This window comes from Chiloscyllium punctatum, chromosome 20 (assembly GCF_047496795.1).
Source record: "Chiloscyllium punctatum isolate Juve2018m chromosome 20, sChiPun1.3, whole genome shotgun sequence".
NCBI classification, from domain to species: domain Eukaryota; kingdom Metazoa; phylum Chordata; class Chondrichthyes; order Orectolobiformes; family Hemiscylliidae; genus Chiloscyllium; species Chiloscyllium punctatum.
In genome coordinates this window covers 47,057,441-47,081,398 of record NC_092758.1, presented here as the reverse complement: position 1 = coordinate 47,081,398, position 23,958 = coordinate 47,057,441, and the positions used below count along the sequence as shown (strand labels likewise).

Genomic DNA, 23,958 nt, shown 5'->3' with positions numbered 1-23,958 from the left:
TGTGAGGTCTTGCACTTTGGAAAAAAGAATACAAGCATGGACTACTTTCTAAACGGTGAGAAAATTCGTAAAGCCAAAGTACAAAGGGATCTGGGAGTGGAGTGCTAGCCGAGGATTCTCTAAAGATAAACATGCAGGTTGAGTCCGTGATTAAGAAAGCGAATGCAATGTTGCCATTTATCTCAAGAGGGTTGGAATATAAAAGCAGCAATGTGCTACTGAGACTTTATAAAGCTCTGGTTAGGCCCCATTTGGAGTACTGTGTCCAGTTTTGGTCCCCACACCTCAGGAAGGACATACTGGCACTGAAGCGTGTCCAGCGGAGATTCATACAGATGATCCCTGGAATGGTAGGTCTAACATAGGAGGAACAGCTGAGGATCCTGGGATTGTATTCATTGGAGTTTAGAAGATTAAGGGGAGATCTAATAGAAACTTACAAGATAATACATGGCTTGGCAAGGGTGGACGCTAGGAAATTGTTTCCATTAGGCGAGGAGACTAGGACCCGTGGACACAGCCTTAGAATTAGAGGGGGTAAATTCAGAACAGAAATGCGGAGACATTTCTTCAACCAGAGAGTAGTGGGCCTGTGGAATTCATTGTCGTGGAGTGCAGTGGAGGCCGGGACGCTAAATGTCTTCAAGGCAGAGATTGATAAATTCTTGATGTCACAAGGAATTAAGGGCTACGGGGAGAATGCGGGTAAGAGGAGTTGAAATGCCCATCAGCCATGATTGAATGGCGGAGTGGACTCGATGGGCCGAATGGCCTTACTTCCACTCCTATGTCTTATGGTCTTATGTTTCCTCTGGCATTTATAGTGATTTGTATCTGCCGCTTCCGGTTGTCTGTTCCAGCTGTCTGCTGCAGTGGCTGGTATATTGGGTCCAGGTCAATGTGCTTACTGATTGAATCTGTGGATGAGTGCCATGCTTCTAGGAATTCCCTGGCTGTTCTCTGTTTGGCTTGTCCTATAATAGTAGTATTGTCCCAGTCAAACTCATGCTGCTTGTCATCTGCGTGTGTGGCTACTAAGGATAGCTGGTTGTGTCATTTCGTGGCTAGTTAGCTGTCTTCCTGTTAGTCCTATATACTGTTTTGTGCAGTCCTTGCATGGAATTTTGTACACGATGTTGGTTTTGCTCATGCTGGGTATCGGGTCCTTCGTCCTGGTGAATTGTTGTCTGAGAGTGGCTGTTGGTTTGTGTGCTGTTATGAGTCCTAGTGGTTGCAGTAGTCTGGCTGTCAGTTCAGAAATGTTTTTGATATATGGTAGTGTGGCTAGTCCCTTGGGTTGTGGCATGTCCTCATTCCGTTGTCTTTCCCTTAGACATCTGTTGATGGAATTGCGGGGGTATCCGTTTTTGGCAAATACATTGTATAGGTGTTCTTCTTCCTCTTTTTGCAGTTCTGGTGTACTGCAGGAAACATCACAGAAGCGCTTCACAGGAGGCTCCCAAGCACTAAGGATGTCACCTAGACGGGGGACGAAACGTCTGCAACACAAATTCCCAGCTCGGCGAACAGAACCACAACAACGAGTACCAAAGCTACAAATCTTCTCCCAAACTTTGAACTTTAAACCTTTTCAAACTTATCCCATCCTCTGGTTTACCATTTGTCTTTCTCACATTATATTTTCCTTCAATTTATTTTCCTTCAATTTGACACTACAATTCACTCCCTTTGTTAACTGTACTCATTTATCCCCTTCCTTGAATCCTTCTTCCACATTGGAATGCATCTTTGCTGTAAGTTATGAATTATCTTCTTCTATTTAGAAATTGTTGATCTGTGCAGATGGCAGATTGAAGCTACAAGACAAACCAATTATCAAGCAACAGTAGCAGTGGAGAGTTTCTTTTTTATATGCCTGCAGGACCAGACTATTCATCTCCTAGAAGCATACAATGCATTGGCAAATATTAAAGTTGAATATTGGAACACCTACGAACACAACAAGAATTGAAACAGTCTAACTTCCTCAGTGATCCTACGTGCTAAAAGCACAATTGTTAGCAGTCAAAAAATTCAATCAAGCCTTGCAGGTTGGGGGGTTTAAGTTCTAGAGAGAGGCTGAATAAGCTGGAGCTTTTTTCCTTGGAGCATTGGAGGCTGAAAGGTGACCTTGTAGAGACTTAGAAAATTATGTGGGGCATGGATAGGGTAAATAGGCAAGGATTTTTTCCCCAGGAAATATATAAAAGGGACTAAGGGGCAACTTCTTCATAGAGAGGGTGTTGCATGTGTGGAATGAGCTGCCAGAGGTAGTGGTGGAAGCTGGTACAATTAAATTTAAAAGGCATCTGGATGGAAAAATGAATAGGAAGGGATTAGAGGGATGTTGGCCAAATGCTGGTAAATGAGATTAGATTAATATAGGATATCTGGACAGCATGAACAAGTTGGACCGAGGATTCAGTTTCTGTGCTATATATCTCTATGACTCTACAAGACCACAGCAAACAATGTCCTGAAATTCTCTCTGCAAGTTAAGAAGTAATGATCTCTTCATTCACTTGTAAAGGACAGAGGTCATCTTGGGAAGGAGCTTTCTTTTCTTGTAGCTCTCCATGTTTCTGCTGTCCAAGATGGGTACAATTCTCATAGAGTCCCTGAGTTGTCTTTGCCCACAGCTCCACAAGTGTCACTGTGACTGAAAGAAAATAATCCCAGCCTACAAGTAATGAGTACGTCTTTATTGACTTGCCTCCAAACATTAATTTCGGAAACACTTCATCTTTTTTGATCTATTACATCCATTCCTAGATCACAGCTCAAAACAGCTAGAAAGGAGAGCAAGAATTCCACTTCCTTGTCTTGCTTCCCAAGACGATGTGATTATTTGTGTCCTTTCATGTTTATTTTTTAAAACATTTTTTTTCCTTGGTTGGGCTTCACTGCTTCACAGATCTTCATGTTGGCCAAAACACAGAGACCAGCTGTTGTCAAAAGCTGTGATTCCATTGCATCAATTTGTTGATCTTCCAAAGAAATGACAAGAAAATGCATATATCCTACATATTCTCAATGCGAACAATGTGTACTGATAGATCTTTTGAGTGAAAGAGATTTGTTAAGATTGAGTGGGGAACGGGAGAAGTGGAGTAAAAGCATCAAATGTTCATGGTTAAAGATTAGTGGTAAAAAAGGGTCCCATAAAAGAGTTTAATATTTAAACTAAGGTGAATTGTATCTTTTATTTTAAATATAGCTACTGAACATGTGCAAAAGAAGCCTTATCATAATAATGCTGGAGCACATAAAATTGGGTATGGGTCTGTAGGATCCAACACAAGATGTCTTTCCTCTTTTACCTTCCACTTGTATAGTAATGTTCAATAAAGCTTGCTTTTGGTCATTTAAAAGAAGGTATATTACACATCATACTTCCTACTAACAATTTGTTATCCCTATGCTTAATATTATTAGAACTCTTATGTGCAATGTCAGAGATATGGGTGAATAACAGTCATGTTATTTGACTCTGACAGCCACCATCTCAAAATAGTTCACAAGGCTATCACTATCGCGCACACATCCTTCTTTCTTGCAGGGAAGAACAGAGTGCTACTGGAGAATGCCAAAGCCAGAAACTTGTTACCATTAGAAGTCTGGATTTCGGAACTGACATGTGGTTGGGTATGAAAGTGGAGGAGGACTGTCCAATTATGATGACTTAGGGTTCCTTCACAACATTGATTTTTTCCCTTCTAACTTCGATCACATACACTCTTCATAATGCACTGAAGCTATTTCAACAACCAGTTATCTCTCCTTGTTTACCCTTGGCACTAAAAGCTATTCTTTATCTCTCCCTTGCATTTCAAATGTAGAAAATCATAAGTGTTCCACAGGACCTGTAGTATCTCCAATGAAAGTTCACAAGCCGGTAATGTCCACATTTCTGCATGGTCAGTAATGGCTCTCAGTTAAGTCCAGAGATAAATGGAAAAGGATGAGGGGATTGGTTTATGGGACAATCACTATGCTTTGAAAAACAGTAGAGCTAAATGATCCTGGCTCCACAGAAGTATGTTGTGTGTAAATGTACCTTACAGTAACACATGATGAGGAATCCTGAGTAGAACATGCCTGGCATCTTGGCTGCTTATTGCAAAGGAAACAGAACCTAAAACAAGCACCATGTCCCTCATTTACATATGTTAAAGACTGAAATCTGTTAAGATGGTCATTGGGGTTGTGAGAAGTGGCTCAAATGTGTATCGGGTCATTGATATTTCATGCATTCCTGGAGTTTAAAAGGTTAGCCAATATCAACACTCACTGTGATTTGTTTTACACTCCCACAGTGGGTACAATGAGATCCAGTTTCTATATTTTGGACTTTAGAAAATACTGGAAGATTGTTGGTTTACAACAGTGGCAAAGAGTTTTCTTTTAAGGAATGTAAGTGGATTCCTTCTGAGGCCTAATCCCCATCTGGATCATTGTCCATATGTTCTGTGAATTTATTAAGAGATTGCCCCGTTCACAGTCCTGCAAGGGAATTGTTTCTACTAGAGTATTATAGATAGGTTGTCTCCACTTAACGGCTTTCAAATTTATATTGACCAAGGATAAAATTATTCAGTCATCTTAAAGGCTGCAGTTCTGAGATGCTGAAATGTTTTTTCATTTTTTTTATTAAATGTAATCATTATTTCCAGCTAGGAAAGTCATAACTTCTTTTTAAATAAAGCATGAGTTCATAACAAGAATAGTAGTTTTAGTGCTATTGGGCTAAGAAGACAGGAGTAGTCAGCAGCAGTCCAATTATGATTCACAATATCATAAAATACAGAAGCAGGATTAGGCCATTTAGTCCAGTGAGTCAGCTTCACCATTCAATCTTGACTAATATGTTTCTCAACCCCATTTCCTGCCTTATCCCCCATAACCTTTGATCCTTTCATTTATCAAGAGCCTATCTATCTGTGTCTTAAATACACTCAATGACTTGGCCTCCACAGCCTTCTGCAGCAATGAATTTCACAGATTAACCACCTTTTGGCTGAAGACATTTCTCCTCATCTCAGTTCCAAAGGGTCATCCCTTCAATGTGAGTCTGTGCCCTCAGGATCTAGTCTCCTATACTGGTGGAAACATCTTCCCACATCCACTTTATCCGGGCCTCTCAATCTTCTGCAAGTTTGAAGGACAGTCCTCCATTTCCATCCTTCATGACACCATTGCCTACAGACTCAGAGTCCTCAACCACTCCCCATATGACAAACCCTTCATCCCTGGGATCATTTTTGCAAACATCCACTGGACCCCAGCAGCACATCCTTCCTTAGTTATGGGTCCCAAAACTACTCATAATGTTTCAAATGCAGTCTGACCAGATCCTTATACAGCCTCAACAGTACAGCTCTATTCTAGCCATCTTGAAATTAATGCTAATATCCTAACTGCCAACTGTACTTGCATGTTAATCTTAAGAGAATCCTGAACTAGGACTCCTAACTCCTTTGTGCTTCAGATTTCTGAAGTGTTACCCCATTTAGAAAATAGTCTAAACCTCCATTCTTCCTACCAAAATGCTCACCAAACTTATCCACCTTCAGGCCTTTCAGCTTCCCAGCATCTTCTCCTTGGTCATGTCTACAACACTACTCTGTCCCCTGACTCTCTTGACATTCTGGTATGTTGGTGGTATCTTCCCCATGAAGACTGATACCTATTCAATTAATCTGCCATTTTTTTGCCCTGTCCTGTGACTCCCATTAGAAAGCAGGCTTACATGTTTATCAAGTGTCAACAGGACCAGCTTTGCCTGTAATATACCTCTACCGAAATTGAATGTCAAGAATGTCTAATTCCTGAAGAACTGTCCTCCAGCAGGGGAAGCCATCCCAAGAGGCAAAGGAAACCAATCAGAGAAACAAGCATGGAGTATGAGCTGGATTTCAGGTTGCAGCTGGCCTCAGACATGAAAGCCTAACATTAGATGAGTGATCAAGGAGGAGAAAGACTTGGGGTTTGTTTGAGATTTTCCTTTTTTTTTGGTGCTAAATAAAGTCAGTTCCCCCGGCCTACTAGGAAACCTTAAACAAATGGTTTGGCCTTTTGCTGGAGTCAAAAAGTGTGTTGCTGTAAAAGCACAGCAGCCAGGCAGCACCAAGGAGCAGAAGAGTTGATGCTTCAGGCATAGGCCCGTCATCAAGAGTGTGCTTTTCCAGCGCAACACTTCTTGACTCTGATCTCCAGCATCAGTAGTTTTTACTTTCTCCTGGCCTTTTGCTGAAGCTGACTCTACTTCCTGCCAGGATTTACTGTCGATTTTTATGACTGTAGTTAAAGTCAAATCACAAAATTGGACCCCATTCTTCCATGATATATGCCTTCCCTATGAGAAAAACAGCACAGTTTAAAATGGTGGCAGGTATAAATATGCCAGAAATACAGTGATAGGGAGTAAAACTATTTTGATTACTTAGCTACCTCATCCCCATCAAATATGCTAAAGTCAAAATCAAACCTAGATTGCCAAATTTAAATGTTGTTTCAGAATTACAATGTTAAATATCAATGTTTTTATGCATAACAATTACAGATATTCCAACAAATATAGATACCATCAAAAAAAGCCAGCATAATGTGATTTCTTTATTAAATTTATGAGTATTACTAATGCAAAGAGAAATGTTAAGGAAGATTTCAAAAAGCATAATTAAGCATCTTGTGAGTTTAACCAAATGCACAAGAAATTAGTGAACAGTAGTCAAGTAGAGAACAGCATCACTTTTTCTTTATGTTTTCTGCAGTGATAAGGTAATTGTTGGGTTGCTTTTGACTTCTACACAAGATTTTGTGTGTGGGAATCTGATAAATCTTTAGTCTGTGCTGGATTAGGTTTTACAGGCATGCCTGTTGGAATATAATATGCATTTTCCATGTAGTTAGATTCAGCTAATAGATTATTTGGGGTATTCATTTTGTGATCTTGCTTGTCCTTTGTGCTCTTTAGATTTGGATACATTTGTACTTCAGTGGTCTCAGAAGATGGGCCAGAATATGTGGGTAGAGATGGTGAAAATAATTTAGAACATTGCATGCTGGGTATGTATGAGGGTCTCAAGGCATTCGGATATAGAACACATGGAGAGAATGTTGATCCACAATATGGTTGCTGAGGTATTATTATTTCAATATAGCAACCGGTTTCTGGATCTAGCAGCAGTTTACGTGGGGACTGTACCGGTGTTTCGATGAAATAATGTTTTCCAGTCTCTGGATCAATAAGCATTTTTTTATCTGGTAGGATGTATTGAAAGCAAGGGAATTGGGGATTGGCTAAAAAGTGAGGAGATTGAGGCAGTTTATTACAGTTTTCTGTATTTGGTATTTGCTCAGTTGAAGTTGGTGTTTGATGTGGCACCTGAGCAGAAGTATAAAATGGAGGCTGTAGAGATGTACCAAATGATTGAAAGTCCTCAGGGACTTGATGAGGCAATGTCTGTTCTTCCTGTTTATGGGGATCTTGTGTTTCCCAATTTTGTTGGCAAAAGCTAGTTGTTGTTGAATAATGACTTGGTTTAGGAACAATCAGTTGTGGAGAAGCAGGCATTTGTAATTGGACTGATGCCTGTGATTTGTGTTCTTTAACAGGAATGGTCAGATAATTTACTCGGTCTGATAATACTGATGCTTCCTCTTGGGTGAATGCCTTGTTCACTGCTGCTACATTCATTTCTGAGGACTGTTGCTTGGTTTGATCACCAGTTGTTTTGGTGGATAATTTAGAATCAGGATGAATAGGTTCCAGCAACTTCACATTCAAATTTTTAAAGCTTGATGTAGCCTGTGAAGCCAGAAGCTTATTACCTGTTGTATTTTGAATACCATATGACAATGCTGATTTCTCATGAACATCTGGCATTTCTTTTTCTTGTAGTGAGGTATTTAATGACATTTTAATAGTTTCTGGATAATTTGATGATTCCACAGAAATGTGATGGTTGTCTGTGGTTTTGATTGGTATTAAATTGATGTCATTTGGGATTTGAATCTGCATAGATGAAATTTGCACATCTGCAACTTTGTTATTATTGGTTTCTGTACAGTCTTCAGTAGCACTTTTTCTATCGACCTGTGAAACTATTGATAGGGCACTGTTATCTTTGAATGGCTGTAATTCACTTATGAATGTTAACCCATTTTCAGTTTTTTGTATCATTTCAACTTGACCTGTGTTCTTTGGAGTATTATATTCAATTTCAAACTCTTTCTCACTTTTACTTTTAACTGCTGGTAACTGGATATACCCACTGTTCTGCATACAATGATTCAACAGACTACTTTGATCATCCATTACATCATGGATTTCTTCTTTAAGATTACACTTTGTAGGTGATAATTTAATTTCTTTGCAGTTTGAACTTGCATTATACAAAGATTTATTTTCATTTTGCAATCCCATTTGCACCTCATTTTCATGCATATTTGTATTTGGTAATATGTTGTCAACTGATGTACTCTGGTGGTCCTGCTGATGATCTACCTGATATTTAGGGTAATCAAGTGATGAATTTTCATCTTCGACATCAAAAATAGAATCTTTAGACAGTTTGTTCTGATCTCCCAAACTGACTTGAGGTTCTTTTTTCAGTTCATGCTTGACATGTGACACCAAAAGCATTTCATTGTCTAATGTTAAATTTTCTAACATTTTATTTTGCTTTTCCAATCTAAGTTGCATTGCTTTCTTATGTTTTCCTTTTCTTGGTGGTGTTTGAGTTTCTTTATCATTTGCAGTTGATATCCTTAAACATTTATTTTGATTACCCAATGTCATGTTGCTGGGATCATCTTCCCAAGATGATGAACCCAAGCCTTTGTTGCTTTCAATTGAATTTTGATTCTTCACATTAACTTTTTGAAAATAAATATTTTCATTTGGCAGTTCAATATGCTCATTAAAAATTCCTAACTGATTGTTCTGATTTTCTAGCTCTATTTCAAGATCCTTTTCAAATTCATGCTTTCTTTGTGATGAATCATTATTTTTGTTTAGGGCTGAATTGTTTAAAAGTGCAGTTTTATCTTGTACTCTGTCTGGAGTCTTACCTCTTGTAACATCTTTAGAGGGTGCCAATGAATTTTCTTTTTTGTTTAAATTGGACTTTGTTGTAAATCTGTTTTCATTATCTTGTTCACTTTCAATATATCTCTTGTGTTCTATATTGCTAATTGGCATTTCAGTATTTTCAGTTTTTGTGGTAGAACATGATAAATGAGTATTAATATTTTCCAGCCTTTGCTGGAATTCATTATTTTGTTTATCTTTTCCAAGTACAAAATCATCAATTTCATTATTTTGTACAAAATTGGCTGAATATTCTTTCTGATTCTCTGCTCCAACTTCGACTTTTATAGATGATGATTTAGACTTTGCATTATTTGAAATTGATAAGGCTTCGATTTTCCTTTCAGGTATTATTTTCCTGGAAAGACAGGTTAAATGTTCAGTTGCATTGTTTCCATTCTCCTTCATAGAGTAATTTGTACTCCCTATTCTTTTAGCAGAAATTACTTTGTTTTTCTGTTTATTTGATGGAAGAGGTAGCTGGAAGTCTGAGGACAAAATCTTTGAAATATCTGAGCTTCCTGTACAATAACTCTTGTCCACTGAATGATTGCTATCATATTCATCGGCTTTCCTCCTTATTGATTGACATTCAATAAAAATTGGTGATAGTTTGTGTTGTGCTGCTGAAAGTGATTTTTCTAAACTAGCAGAATTGTGAACTTGATTGGGTAGAGCAGATTGAGTCTTGACACTACAGGATGTCAATGCGCTGTAAGTATTTTGAGCCAGTTTTCTCACATCTCTGGTATGATAAGGATGATCTTTTGTTTTGTTTTTCATAATTATGTTGTCTTTTACATTACACCATGAAACCTTATCTTGCTCCAGTCCAGAGTCTAATTCAACTGAAGTAGGAAGAATCGAATGCATAGGGCCAAGGCCAATAGTGTTATGACCCACAGCAGAATTCTCTTTGGCAATAGAAACTGGTTTGATTTGTTTTGCATTTGCTATTTGAGAATTGTGTACCAAGTATGGTGCTGTTAATGTAAGAGAATGATTTGTTCCTTCAATTTTGCATGAGGTGTTACCTGACTGAATGTCACTTGTTCTCTCTTTAAATGGTACCTGTTCCATTTGCATTCTGTCGTTTAATATTATTTCTTCCTCAGAAACCTGTGATGTGTAATCTGTATTTCGAAACTCTGAAATACATGGTGCATTGATGTTTTTCTCTTGCTCAGTTGCATTAGTGTTTAGGTCATGAAATTCAGGACATGATTTTTTTGGATGCAATTCAAATGCTGTCTCTTCCTTGGTATCAATTTGGCTGTCTATATTGCATTCACTACAATTTCTAAATGCTTTGTTTCTACAGCAGTTGAGAATATTTTTGTTTTTCTTTCCATCCAAATTCAGACCACAGTCACGTTTTAAACAATTGAAATTGTATTTTTGTTCCTCATTTCTGTTTTCCTCAATGTTTGCATTATTAAATTCAAAACTGTTCCTTTTGCAATTGCCTTTGATCAATTTGACAGCTTCACATTCTGAAGCAGGATCTTCATGTTGAACTTGTTGTGAAACCATTGTGGAAAGGCCACAATCCTTTTTTACCAAGGTAGGAGTTGATGAGACAGAGTTTGTAATCTTATTTAATCCATGCTCCATCTTGAGACCTTGCTCAAATTGCATTTTCTTGGATATAACATTGGTGATAAGATAGGACGCAAATTTGTTTTTGGTCAAAGGCCTATCTATGGAGATTGGTCCTTTTAGTTGGTTATCTATATTATCTTCATCTTTGATATTGTCTGTGAAAGGTACATTTTCACACTTTTGCAACTCTTCTAAATTTTTTTTGTTCTCAGTTTCATCAACAGGATCAGTGCAAACACAGGAATTCATATCACACCTTGAAGTAAAGACTTTTAATTCACTTCTCTGTGGTTTTCTAAATTCAATTTGACGTTTGGGGACAGTTCTGCTTGATCTAAAATCTTTGCTTTTGTCATGAGTTTCCACAGCCACATCAATGCACTGCTCTCTGTCAAATGAATCATCAAATAACATAGTATCTTCTTTAGCTTCAGAATGTAAAGCTTTGTTGCTGGAATCTGAGCACTCATCATGACTGTTTAAAAGGCCATTGTAGACTAATCCATTGCAAGGTGACAATCCGTGTTTTTTATGGTTTTCCTCTGACAGAGGTGATGAAAAATCAATGAGTGCCTGAGACTTATAAATATCAAGGTAATCATCATTTGGGCAGGATAAACTTCGAAAGGCCAAAGCAGTTAACTTTTGAACTTCATAATCAGTCTCATCTAAGTCACTTGCTGCACTGGATGTTTCACTCACACAATCACCATATAGTCTTTTACCAATCGCACATGAATTGTTTTTAAAATTGTTTTCAAATGTATCTGTTTTAAAAGTTTTTCCAGGTTCATTTAACCCCAGCTGAAGATAGCAGCTTGGGGATTCATGGAGACTTATTCCAGTCTTCTGAATTTTAGTGAGCTGCACTGTGCTACTGCTCTCTCCAGTTTTGCTATTCTGGGCTGTGATTGACATTTGAACCTGTTGGTCTCCTTTATAGTTCTTGGTATCTGTGCCCTTAACTAATGGATCATATTCAGTTGACTTGTTGACTAATCCTTCGATATATGAATTGCGATTAGTAATTAATAAAGTATCGTCAGGTACTACAACATGACAAGCATTGCTGTTTTGCAGAGGGCCAGTGGTTGTTTCATGTGCATCAGCAATTGTTTTTGCATTCTTTTTGCAATCAGAGTCAACATCAGTCTCGTTCTTGATCTCTAATCTACAGACCTTCATCTCTTCATCAGATTCAAAGGAGTCCTTCTCAGGACTTACTTTACACAACTCCTTTTTATGCTTATTCATAAATAATTTCCCTTGTCCTTCACAACAATAAGATTGAAGTGCTGATGTGCAATCATTCAAACTGCTCTCATTTGTTGGACTTTTTAACAGGTCACTGCTTTGTTCAATTTGCAAATTAGTTAAAAGTTCAGACCTTTCACTTGTAGAAATTTCTTGATTTCCAACAGAGTCTGTAGGAAGTTCTTCAATGTCCTCAAATTGTCCACTCGAGTCACTGAGATTTTCAGAGCACATAGCTGTGTGATAGGAACCTGAAGAATCGCAAGGAGTGTCATCAGCTTTGGGAAACAAAGGTGATTCTGATGATCTCTTTATTATAGATAATAAGTCACCATGCCGGATATTATTTATGCGATCAGGATCTGCAGAAAGTTCATTGGGAATTCTATTTACTTTAGTTTGGCCCCTGTCCTCTGTCAAAACTTGATTGGAAGACTCTGTTTTTGCAGCTGTATCTTCTGAAATAAAAGCTAAATTTGTTCTGGAGTTATTAGAGGGTGCACTGGATGATATTTCAGAAATAAATTTGGAACCAACTTGAGACTCATCTCTTCTGTTACATGTACTTTCTTGTGGTCTGTTCACACAGGAAACTTCTTCATCCAAATAATTCATTTTCTCAGACCCATATAAGTATTTTATATAGTGTCCCTATAAAAGTTTCAAATTAACATTCTGTAAACTTATTTCAATGAAGAATGTTGCCAGTCTGAAGGGATGATTCATTAATTGTGATCTAGTAACTGGGCCAACTGTTTCAGTAATTTCTCTGATTAATTTTCAAGTCATTATAATTCTGGAAGAAAAGAACATAATTAATTATAGCAAGAACAAAATTTAGCAAAACCGCTGTAAGTAAATTTACTCAGTAAAAAAATCATTTGCGGCAATTTCATCTGAAAATTACAACAGACACAACATACAGAGGTTCTGCATAAAGAATTCATATCTCATGAAATATTTCAAATTATAGAGTCATAAAGATATAAGCACAGAAACAGGCCCTTCGAGCCAATTTGTCCAGGGCGACCAGATGTCTTAAATTAATCTTGTCCCATTTGCCAGCATCTGGCCAATATCCCTCTAAACCCTTCTTATTCATATAGACATCCATTTAAATGTTGTGTTTGTACCAGCATCCATCACTTCTTCAGGCAGTTCATTCCATAAATGCGCCACCATCTACATGAAAAAGTTGCCCATTAGATTCCTTTAAAAATTGCCCCTCCCATCTTAAGCCCATGTCCTCTAGTTTTGGACTCTCACACCCTGGGGAGAAGACCTTATCTATATACCATGTCCATGACCCTCATGACCTTTTATAAACTCATCTCCCAGCCCCTGACACTCCAGGGAAAATATTCAGCCTCAAACCCTCCAACTGTGGCAAAAATTCTTTACTGAACCCTTTCAATTTTCACAACATGCTTTATATAGCAGGAGACTAGAATTGAACACAGTATTCCAAAAGTGGCCTAGCCATCATCCTCTACAGTTACAATGTGACTTTCCAACTCCTTTATTTAATACACTGACCAAGAAAGGCAAGCATATCAAACTCCTTCTTCACTATCCTGTCTACCTGCAGCTCCACTTTCAAGGAACTATGCACATTCACTCGAAAATCTCTTTGTTCAGCAATACACCCCAGGACCTTACCATTACCTGCACTGATTTGCCTTACCCCAAAATGCAGTACCTCATTTATCTAAATTAAACTCCATCTATTACTACTTGGTCCATCTGATCAAGGAGCTGTTGTACTCTGAGGTAATCTTCTTCATTGCCCACTACACTACCAATTTTGGTGATATCTGCAAACTTACTAACCGTATGCCCTATATTCACATCCAAATCATGTATATACATGACAAAAACAGTGGACCCAGCATTAATCCTTGTGGCACACTACTGATCACAGGCCTCCAGTGCGAAATGCAACCGTCCACCACCACCCTCTGTCTTCCAGCTTTGAACCAGTACCCAAACGGCTAGTTCTCCCTGGGTCCCATGTGATCTAAGAGTATGTTGCTGGAAAAACACAGCAGGTCAGGCAGCATCTGAGGAGCAGGAAAATCGATGTTTAGGGCCGTAGCCCTTCATCAGGAATGAGGCTGGGAGCCTCGGGGATGGATAGATAAATGGGAGGGGGTGGGGCTGGGGTGAAGGTAGTTGAGAGTGCAATAGGTGGATGGAGGTGGGGGTAAAGGTGATAGGTCAGCGAGGAGGGTGGAGCAGATAGGTGGGAAGGAAGATTGACAAGTGGGGTAGGTCATGAGGATAGCGCGGAGCTGGAATATTGGAACTGGGGTAAGGGGAGGGGAAATGAGGAAACTGGTGAAGTCCACATTGATGCCATGTGGTTGAAGGGTCTCGATGCAGAAGATAAGGCGTTCTTCCTCTGGGCGTCAGGTGGTAAGAGAGTGGCGATGGAGGAGGCCCAGGACCTGCATGTCCTCGGCAGACTGGTAGAGGGTGTTGGTCCTCCGAGGAGCAGATGTGGTGGAGGTGGAGGAATTGGGAATATGGGATAGCACTTTTGCAGGAGGTAGGATTGGAGGAGGTGTAATCCAGATAACTGTGGGAGTTGGTGGGTTTGTAAAAAATGTCAGTGTTGAGGGTGTTGACGAGGAAGGTGAGAGATTAGAGTGGGTGAGGCGGTTGGACAGGTTGAGGCGGTTGATGTCATGGTCACAGTTTGAAATGAAGAGGTCAAGGGCAGGTAGTAGGCCAGCACAGGGTGTCCAGGTGGGTGGGGTGTGTTGAAGACAGGAGAATGGTTCCTCAGTGGGAGGGCAGGAGTCTTGGTTGTAAAAGTAGGCACAGAGACGGAGGCAGCGGAAGAAACGTTCAATGTCGCAGCGGTCCTCACCCTCAACAATTTCTCCTTCCTCCAGAAAAAGGGGTAGCCATGGGCACCCACATGGGCCCCAGCTATGCCTGTCTCTTTGTTGGTTACATAGAACAGTCCATCTTCCGGAGCTACATCGGCACCATTCCCCACCTCTTCTGGAGCTACATTGATGACTGCATGGGCGCCACCTCATACTCCCATGAGGAGGTCGAACAGTTCATCAACTTCACCAACACATTCCACCCTGACCTTAAATTCACCTGGACCATCTCTGACACCTCCCTCCCCTTCCTAGATCTCTCCATCTCCATCCACAATGACTGACTCAACACTGACAGTTTTTTACAAACCCGCCAACTCCCACAGCTACCTGGGTTACCCCTCCTCCCATTCTACCTCCTGCAGAAATGTCATCCCATATTCCAAATTCCTCCACCTCTGCCGCATCTGCACCCAGGAGGACTAGTTCCTCCACAGAACACACCAGAATGGCCTCCTTCTTTAAAGACTGAAATTTCCCTTCCCACGTGGTTGAAAATGCCCTCCAATGCATCTCATCCACGTCCTGCACCTATGTCCTTGAACCCCATCCCTCCAACCGGAACAAGTACAGTTCGCCTCTAGTTCTCACCTTCCACCCCACCACCAGAGATATATTTCCCTCCCCACCCCTATCTGCTTTCTACAAAGACCGTTCCCTCTGCAACTACATGGTCAGGTCCACACATCCCTAATGAGGCACCCTCCCCTCCTGGCACCTTCCCATGCCACCGACCCCCTCACCTCCATCCAAGGCTCCAAAGGAGCCTTCCACATCCATCAAAGTTTCATCTGCACTTTCAAACATGTCATTTATTGTATCATTGCTCCTGATGCCGTCTCCTCTACATTGGGGAGACTGGACAACTTTCTCACAGAGTGCTTTAGAGAACATCTCTGGGACACCCGCACCAACCAGCCCCACCGCCCCATGGCAAACATTTCAACTCCCCCTCTCACTCTACTGAGGACATGCAGGTCCTGGGCCTCCTCCACTGCAACCCCCTCGCCACCTGACACCTAAAGGCAGAATGTCTCACCTTCCACCTCAGGACTCTCCAACCTCAGGGCATCAATGTGGACTTCACCAGTTTCCTCATTTCCCCTCCCCCGATCTTACCGCAGTTCCAACATTCCAGCTCAGCACCGCACTCATGACTTGTCCCACCGGTCAATCGTCCTTCCCACCTATCCACTTCACTCTCCTCTCTGACATATCACCTTTACCCCTACCTATTGCACTCTCAGCTACGTTCTCCCCAGCCCCCCTCCCATCCCATTTATCTCTCCACCCCCAAGGCTCCCAACCTCATTCCTGATGAAGGGCTCTGGTCTGGCCTGAAACATCGATTTTCCTGTTCCTCGGATGTTACCTGACCTGCTGTGCTTTTCCAGCAACACACTCTCAACTCTGATCTCAAGTACCTGCAGTCCTCACTGTCTCCCTTGTGATCTAACCTTATTAATCAGTCTACCATGTAGAAGCTTTTCAAATGTCGTACTGAAGTCCATGTAGACACCATCTATCACTCTACCTTCATCAATCCTCTTTGTTACTTCTTCAAAAAACTCAAACAAGTTAGTGAGACACGATTTCCCTCACACAATGTCATGTTGACTCTCCCTAATCAGTCCTTGCCTTTCTAAATACATGTAAATCCTGTCCCTGAGAATCCCTTCCAATAACTTGCCCACCACTGATGTCAGGTTCCCTGGCTTTCCCGTATCACATTTCTTAAATAATGGTACCACACCAGCTAACATCCAGTCTTCCGGCAACTCACCTGTGGCTATAAATGACACAAATATCTCAATGAGGGGCCTTGTAATCACGTCCCTAGCTTCCCACAAAGTTCTAGAGTACACCTGATCAGGTCCTGGGGATTTATCCACCTTTGGAACATAGAACATTACAGCACAGTACAGGCCCTTCAGCCCTTGATGTTGCGCTGACCTGTGAAACCAATCTGAAACCCAACTTACCTACCCTACTCCATTTTCATCCATATGTCTACACAATGATCATTTAAATGCCCTTAAAGTTGGTGAGTCTACTGGCAGGCCATACCACATCCCTACTGCTCATTTGTTCTATACCTATCAATGCCAAGTCCCCTCATGATAGTTTCACCATCCGAGGAAAAAGGCTCTTACAGTCCATCCTATCTAACCCTCTGATTATCTTATATTTCTTAATTAAGTCACCTCTCAACCTTCTTCTCTTGAACAAAAACAGCCTCTAGTCCCTCAGCCTTTCCTCATAAGACCTTCCCCCCATACCAGACAACATCCTAGTAAATCTCCTCTGAACCCTTTCCAAAGATGCTACATCCTTCCTGTAATGTGGTGACCAGAAATGTACGCAATACTCCAAGTGCGGCTGCACCAGAGTTTTGTACAGCTGCAGCATGACGTTATGTTTTCCAAAATTCAGTCCCTCTACCAATAAAAGCTAACACGCTGTATGCCTTCTTAACAACCCTATCAACCTGGGTGGCAACTTTTACGGATCTATGTAGATGGACACCAAGATCTCTCTGTTCATCTACACTACCAAGATTCTTACCTAGTTAAAAATCACACAACACCAGGTTATAAACCAACAGGTTTATTTGGAAGCACACTAGCTTTCGGAGCGATGCTCCTTCATCAGGTGATATCACCTGATGAAGGAGTGTCACTCCGAAAGCTAGTGTGCTTCCAATTAAACCTGTTGGACTATAACCTGGTGTTGTGTGATTTTTAAATTTGTACACCTCAGTCCAACACCGGCATCTCCAAATCAAGATTCTTACCATTAACCTAGTACTCTGCGTTTCTGTTATGCAGGAATTTTAAGATATCCAGCACCTCCTCCTCTGTAATATTGGAACCTTTTCAAGATTATTTATTACCCCAAGTTCTCGAGCTCTCATATACTTCTCCATAGTAAATATTGATGGAATGTACTCATTTAGTATCTCACCCATCCTCTGCAGTTCAACACATAGGCAGCCTTGCTGATCTTTAAGGGGTCTGATTCCTTCCCTAGTTACTCTTCTGTCTATAATATATTTATAGAATCCCTAGTTGCCAAAGCTATCTCATCTTCCCTTTTTACCCGCCTGATACCCGTCTTAATTATACTCCAACTGCTCTCGTACTCTTCTAGGGATTCACTCAATCCCTGATGTTTATACCTGGCATATGTTTCCTTCTTTTTCTTGACCAGAACCTCAATTTTGCTAGTCATCCAGCATTCCCTACACGTACCAGCCTTGCCACTCACTCTTTCAAGAAATTACTATCTCTGGGTTCTCGCTGTCTCATTTTTGAAGGCTTCTGACTTTCCAGCTGTCCCTTAACCTGTGAATCTCTGTCCCCAGTCAACTTTTGAAAACTCTTGCCTAATAACATCAAAATTAGGCTTCCTCCAATTTAGAACTTTAACATTTAGATCAGACCTATCCTTTTCCTTAGTTACTTTAAAACTAATAGAATTACGGTCACTGGCCCCAAAGTGCTCCCCCATTGACACTTCAGTCACCTGCCCTGCCTTATTTCCCAACTGAAGGTCAGATTTTGCTCCTTCTCAAGTAGGTGCATCCACATACTGAATCAGAAACTTTTCTTGTGCACACTTAACAAATTCCTCTTCATCCAAGCCCTTAACACTATGGCAGTCCCAGTCTATGTTTGGAAAGTTAAAATCCCCTAACATAATCATCCTATTATTTTGACAGATAACTGAGATCTCCTTACAAATTTGCTTCTTAATTTCCAACTGCCAACTGGGGTGTCTATAGTATAAGCCCAATAAGGAGATCATCTTCTTCTTATTTCTCAGTTCCACCCAAAGAACTTCACTGCATGTACTCCCTAGAATATCCTCCCTTAGTATGGCCATAATGTTACCCCTAATGAAAAAACACCATTCCCCTCCTCTTTCCTCCCCCATTTCTATCCTTCCTATAACATCTATACCCTGGAACGTTAAGCTGCCAGTCATGTCCATTGCTGAGCCCCTCTGTAATAGCTATGATTTCCTATTCCCATGTTCCCAACCATGCCCTGAGTTTATCTTCCTTACTTGTCAGAACTCTTGCATTGAAATAAATGCCGTTTAATTTATCAGTCCTACCTCATTCCCTACTTTGCTCCTGCCTGCCCTGATTATTTGACTTGCTCCTTTCCCCAACTGCACCAGCCTCAGTCTGATCTGTGTTCTTACTATCTCTCCGGGTCTCACCACCTTACTAGTTTAAATCCTCCCAAGTGGTTCTAGCAAATCTTCCTGCTAATATATTAGTCAGTCCCCTTCCAGTTTAGGTGCAACCTTATAGAGGTCACTTCTAACTCAGAAGAGATTCCAAAGATCGAAAAATGTATATTCTTCTTCCCCACACCAGCTCATCAGCCATACATTCCTCTGCTCTATCCTCGTATTCCTATTTTCACTAGCTCATAGCACTGGGAGTAATCCAGGTATTATTACCCTCGAGGACTTTTTAACCTCCTCTCTAATTACTCAAAACAGGATGGCAAATCAATAACGTGGAGTTAAATATCACACAAATGTATTGGCCAATACAAAAATTAGAACCTATTTTAAAATATATTCTACAGTATTCCACATGGCTGATGGCTTAGAAAGCATTGTTACATCTTTCAATTAGTACAAAGTGAAAGATAATTTGATGAGGAAATTTTAATGCACCACAATTTTATTTTATGTTCATGGAATATAGTCATCACTGGCTGGGCTAGTATTTATTGCCCATCACTCGTAATCTTTGGAATTGGCTACTCCCAGTATGATGTGTCATCTTCAACATGTATGAAGCTCTTTAAAGATGCGTGTGGCAAATCTGCTATATTATTACTTTAAGAGTTGTATTGCTTTAAGCATTGGCAATGCTAATAAGCCAAAGACCATGAGGAAGCCATACAATCAACTGTTATGTGCAGTTCAGCAGAAGCAAGCTAAAGAATGGGCAGATACTTGATTATGAGTAACTGCAAATTGTAGTTTGAGCTGTTAAGTAAACTTGTAAGAGATTTTCAAGTTAACCAAATCTGCACTACTTTTCAATAAAATAAGATGGAATGGTGATCGCACTAGGGATTTTTCTAAAGAAACAAAAATGCTGATGTGAGTAGAAAGCCTCAGACAAGACTTGAAGCACTGCAGAAGTTTCACGCACACCGGGACCTCAGATTCAGATCAGTTAGCTCAGTTGGCTAGACATTTGGTTTGTAATGCAGAGTGATGCCAACAGTGCACATTCAATTCCTGTACCAGCTGGGATTACCAAAAAGATTCTACTTCTCAATGTCTCCACTCACCTGAGGAAATTGTGACCATCAGATTAATCTCACTACCAGGTATCTCTCTAGTGAGTATGCATTCCTTTGATTTGCTGGGATTATAGTGACTTCAGCTTTGAGAGTGGCAATGGTCTCGTGGTATTATCATTAGACTATTAATACAGTGACCCAGGTAATGTTCTGGGGACCTGGGTTCAAATCCCATCAGAGCAGATTGTAGAATTTGACTTCAATAAAAATTTGGAAATAAGAGTTTAATGATGGCAATTATTGCATATTGGGGAAAAAAACAATCTGATTCACTAAGGTCCTTTAGTGAAGGCTACTAGTGACTTTATCTGGTCTGGCCAACATGTGGCACTAAACCCCCAATAATGTGGTTGGCTCTTAACTTCCCTTTGGGCAATTCGAGATGGGAAATAAATGCTGGCCTAGCCAGTGATATCCACATCATATCAATGAATAAGGGAAAAAGAATCATTTAACATGTAATGCTTGATTTGTGAGGCTATTCAGGCTGAAAGTTATTCCTAAGTTGGGCTGTAAAACTGTACAAAATAAAACAAAATCTTGAGTTACATCTAAATGCACAGAAGAGTGTTTTTTTTTTCAAATGTGATAGAAACACAGCAGTTGCGTTGTTGAACCTTCACATACAGAAACATTAAAGTAGCAAGAAAGCTAGTTCCAAAGAAAAGACCAGAGGCTACAACGGGACAAAAACAAACAAAAAGCTTGTACAACAGGCTGGCAGCAACAACAGACATTGCCCAAAGACTTTTTGCAAGCATGTACATAAGGTTAACAGCAAGACTGACCGCATGAAGACTCAGAGTAGAAGGACAGTTGACGAAAAGGTGAGCTTGCGTTCCATATTTGGAATGTGACACATTGTGTGGATTAAGTTACGCTATCACTATATGCCTTGAAAAAATTGGCAGACATATATTCTGTGCAATAGACCTCCAACTACTGTAATATATGCATTTTTATCTTAAAGGTAAGAAGGGATGTTGTATTATTTCTTGAACAGTTGGATATATTAAAGAGCGAAGGACCAGGATGAAACTATTGACCAACTGCTGAGTGCAATGCATCAAAAGCTAGTTAGAGTCCAGATGCATACACGGTTACCAGTAACTTCAAGTTGTAATTTGAGCTGAACTCAACTTATATGAAATGTTCAAGTAAACTAAGTCCATACTAATTAATTTGTGCTAATTTACAATAACATAAGAAATCTCACAAATACTTTCAACTGAAAGTTTGGTCACATTTGATGGATATTTTGTCCACATATATTGCCACAAATGAAATGATTGCTACCAGTTGACCCACAGCTTACAAAATCACATGCATACATGAGTCAGATAGCTGCTGAGCGACCTCATTGGGTAAGTTGTATTTGACAGTTTAGTTAAGATGGTATTCATAGTGTTCTAGTGTCTTATTCAGCATCTGTTTCCAGGCCTTGTAAGTGACATTCCCAGCACGGATCTTGTCTGCTGCATTACTCTAAGCATATTGCCTCTGGTGAAAGTGGCATTTTGGGTAACACTTCTTGCACAGACCTCAAGCAGCCAGGAGAGCCATAAAGCTGAAAATGGAGTCCTTCTCTTGCCCCTCTATCTGTAGTGGTGCAGAGTTGTCTACACTGTCCCTCCCCAACATATGCCATGTTGGAGATAGCTTTAATAAACATATTAAACACAGCAACTACAAGAAATCATATGTAAAGTAATTTTCAGTTATACAGCACCAGCTGCATGCTAAAATGTCCCAAAGTAGCTTAAATGAACAGTTAGCAAAGAATGATTGTCACTAATAGGTTCTAAGGAGCATCTTTAAAAATGGCTTGACAGCTGAGAGGCTGAAAAATACAAGGAGGAAATTGCAAATATTTCAGCTGAGGCAGCTGAACCCATAGCCACCAAATGATATGATGAATAAATTGACGATGTGCAAGAGACTGAAATCAATGGAGCACAGAGATTGTAAGATAGTAAGGCTGGAAATTACAGGGTGAAAGAAGGGCAAGGCAATGGATGGATTTGAAAACAACGATAAATAAGCTAAAGTTGAGACATTGCCAGACCTTTGTTTATCTTTGTTCTCAGTGCGTGGAGCTGATGAGAAGTGAGTATAAGGACACAACGCAGAAATATTTTGAGACACAAAATAATAAGGAAGTCTTTAAACATACATCAGAAAGTTAGTTGGATCTTTTCTCATTCTATTATGAGCAATTCAGCAGTTCAGTTCCGCTTTCCCACTTTCCCTGTCACGGTATCTTCATTGGCCAAATTCATCCATATGAAGGTTACCTACAGGTCACATAGAAAGCTTAAGTTGAGTATTTTCACTGATTTAGAGTTAATTATTGATTTGAACTGATTCCGATGTTCTGCTTTGATATTTCCTACTAGTTAGACATTTCCAAACAATCAAATGTAGTCAAGACAAGTCAGTCAGTAAAGAAATCTTTTGCATGAAAAGATCCTTTCATAAAGGATCAGCTTTAGAATGACTGCTTTGCTTTTATAGTTTCTACCAGTTTGAAAAATTGATTTTCAATGTTTGTATTAATTGAATTTTCTTTCTATTTTTTGCATTTCCTGTCTGGTGCAACATATTGATATGAATATTATCAGATTTTAAAGATATATGAATGTGTACTCAACTGCTTGAACCTTTGCATTTTGCAATGGTCATGCACACAGACATAGAAGCGACTCCATAGCAGAGAAGCCAACATGACGTACTATTTATAATCTTTCTTATCATAAAACTCCAGCTAACTTCACACATATGTCAGGCAATGATATATATATATCAAAGAAATATAAATCTGTTATATAATTGTTTTAAATAACAGATTCCTGTGTATATTTGTACTTTGACACATAATCTATTCTAGTAATTAGCAAAGTGAAAAAAGATAAAGACATTAGATTTAATAGATCCAGCAATGATACAATATGAAGTCTGCAATCAATTGGAAAAAAAGATATAATACTTTTACCTGGTATGCAGGCTTTTGCAATGACCTTCAGAAATGAATGGAAAAGTTGAGTGTGCATATCCTTAACTGGTGAATAAAAGAGACATTTCCATTTCTCATCTGGAATCCTTTCAGTCTGGTCAGAGAAGTCGATGGTGTCAGCAGCCATGCACAACCAGACTGAGGCTATCACAAGCACAGCAGGTCAAAGGCTCCATGTTATAATTTTAGTCGAAGAAGCATGACAACCCTTGACTTACAGCCAACACAAATGTGCATGCTCCCAGTGCTTAACTCCTGAACCATACAACTTGAAGATATGTACAACCATAACAACCAAAACCTCGTGTTTGATTTGTTAAGCTGTTACTATGATCAATGCTGAGGTTGCTGACACCATTGTAATATACAGTCAAATCTTCGGCTAAAACAAATTCTACACACATATTAGATATTAAAAAAAGACTACCTGTTTGAAGTGGCTACAAAAACTTCCAATAGCAATAATTCCTTTTAAACTGGCATTTTTGCTTTTGCTCCAAATGAACATGTTCTTGTCTGTAGCAAGGTAGTTATAGTTAACAGCAAGTGCCAAATCCACACTCAGGCAACAGAATATGAAACCTTCTGCTGGATTTGTCATGTGAATAGCTAAATTTACCCTTCAGCTAGAATAGCAGCCATGAGCAAATCCTACTTCAAGTAATTGAAAAAGTTAAAATCACATTTCAAAATTTGGGGCTAGTTATTGTTTTGTAAGCTTGAGGAGTTTAATAGAAGAACAAAATTGTTTTTCCACAATAACAT

General features: G+C 39.7%; 1 protein-coding gene across 5 annotated transcripts; it reads right to left on the bottom strand.

Moving 5' to 3' along the window:
* Nucleotides 1-4,609: 4,609 nt before the first annotated feature.
* LOC140492108 (uncharacterized) lies at nt 4,610-23,719 on the bottom strand. Of its 5 annotated transcripts, none has more exons than XM_072590863.1 (3): nt 23,621-23,708; nt 22,354-22,474; nt 4,610-12,746 (listed from the first exon to the last, which is right to left on the bottom strand). In XM_072590863.1, exon 3 carries the CDS (start codon nt 12,563-12,565, stop codon nt 6,806-6,808), a length of 5,760 nt encoding a protein of 1,919 aa, XP_072446964.1. In that variant the 5' UTR covers nt 12,566-12,746; nt 22,354-22,474; nt 23,621-23,708; the 3' UTR covers nt 4,610-6,805. The 5 variants fall into 5 exon arrangements, with proteins under 5 accessions (XP_072446964.1, XP_072446963.1, XP_072446966.1 ...); XM_072590862.1 differs by lacking the exon at nt 23,621-23,708 and adding an exon at nt 23,173-23,343; XM_072590865.1 differs by lacking the exon at nt 23,621-23,708 and adding an exon at nt 23,173-23,343 and having other exon boundaries at nt 4,610-12,201.
* Nucleotides 23,720-23,958: the final 239 nt, after the last annotated feature.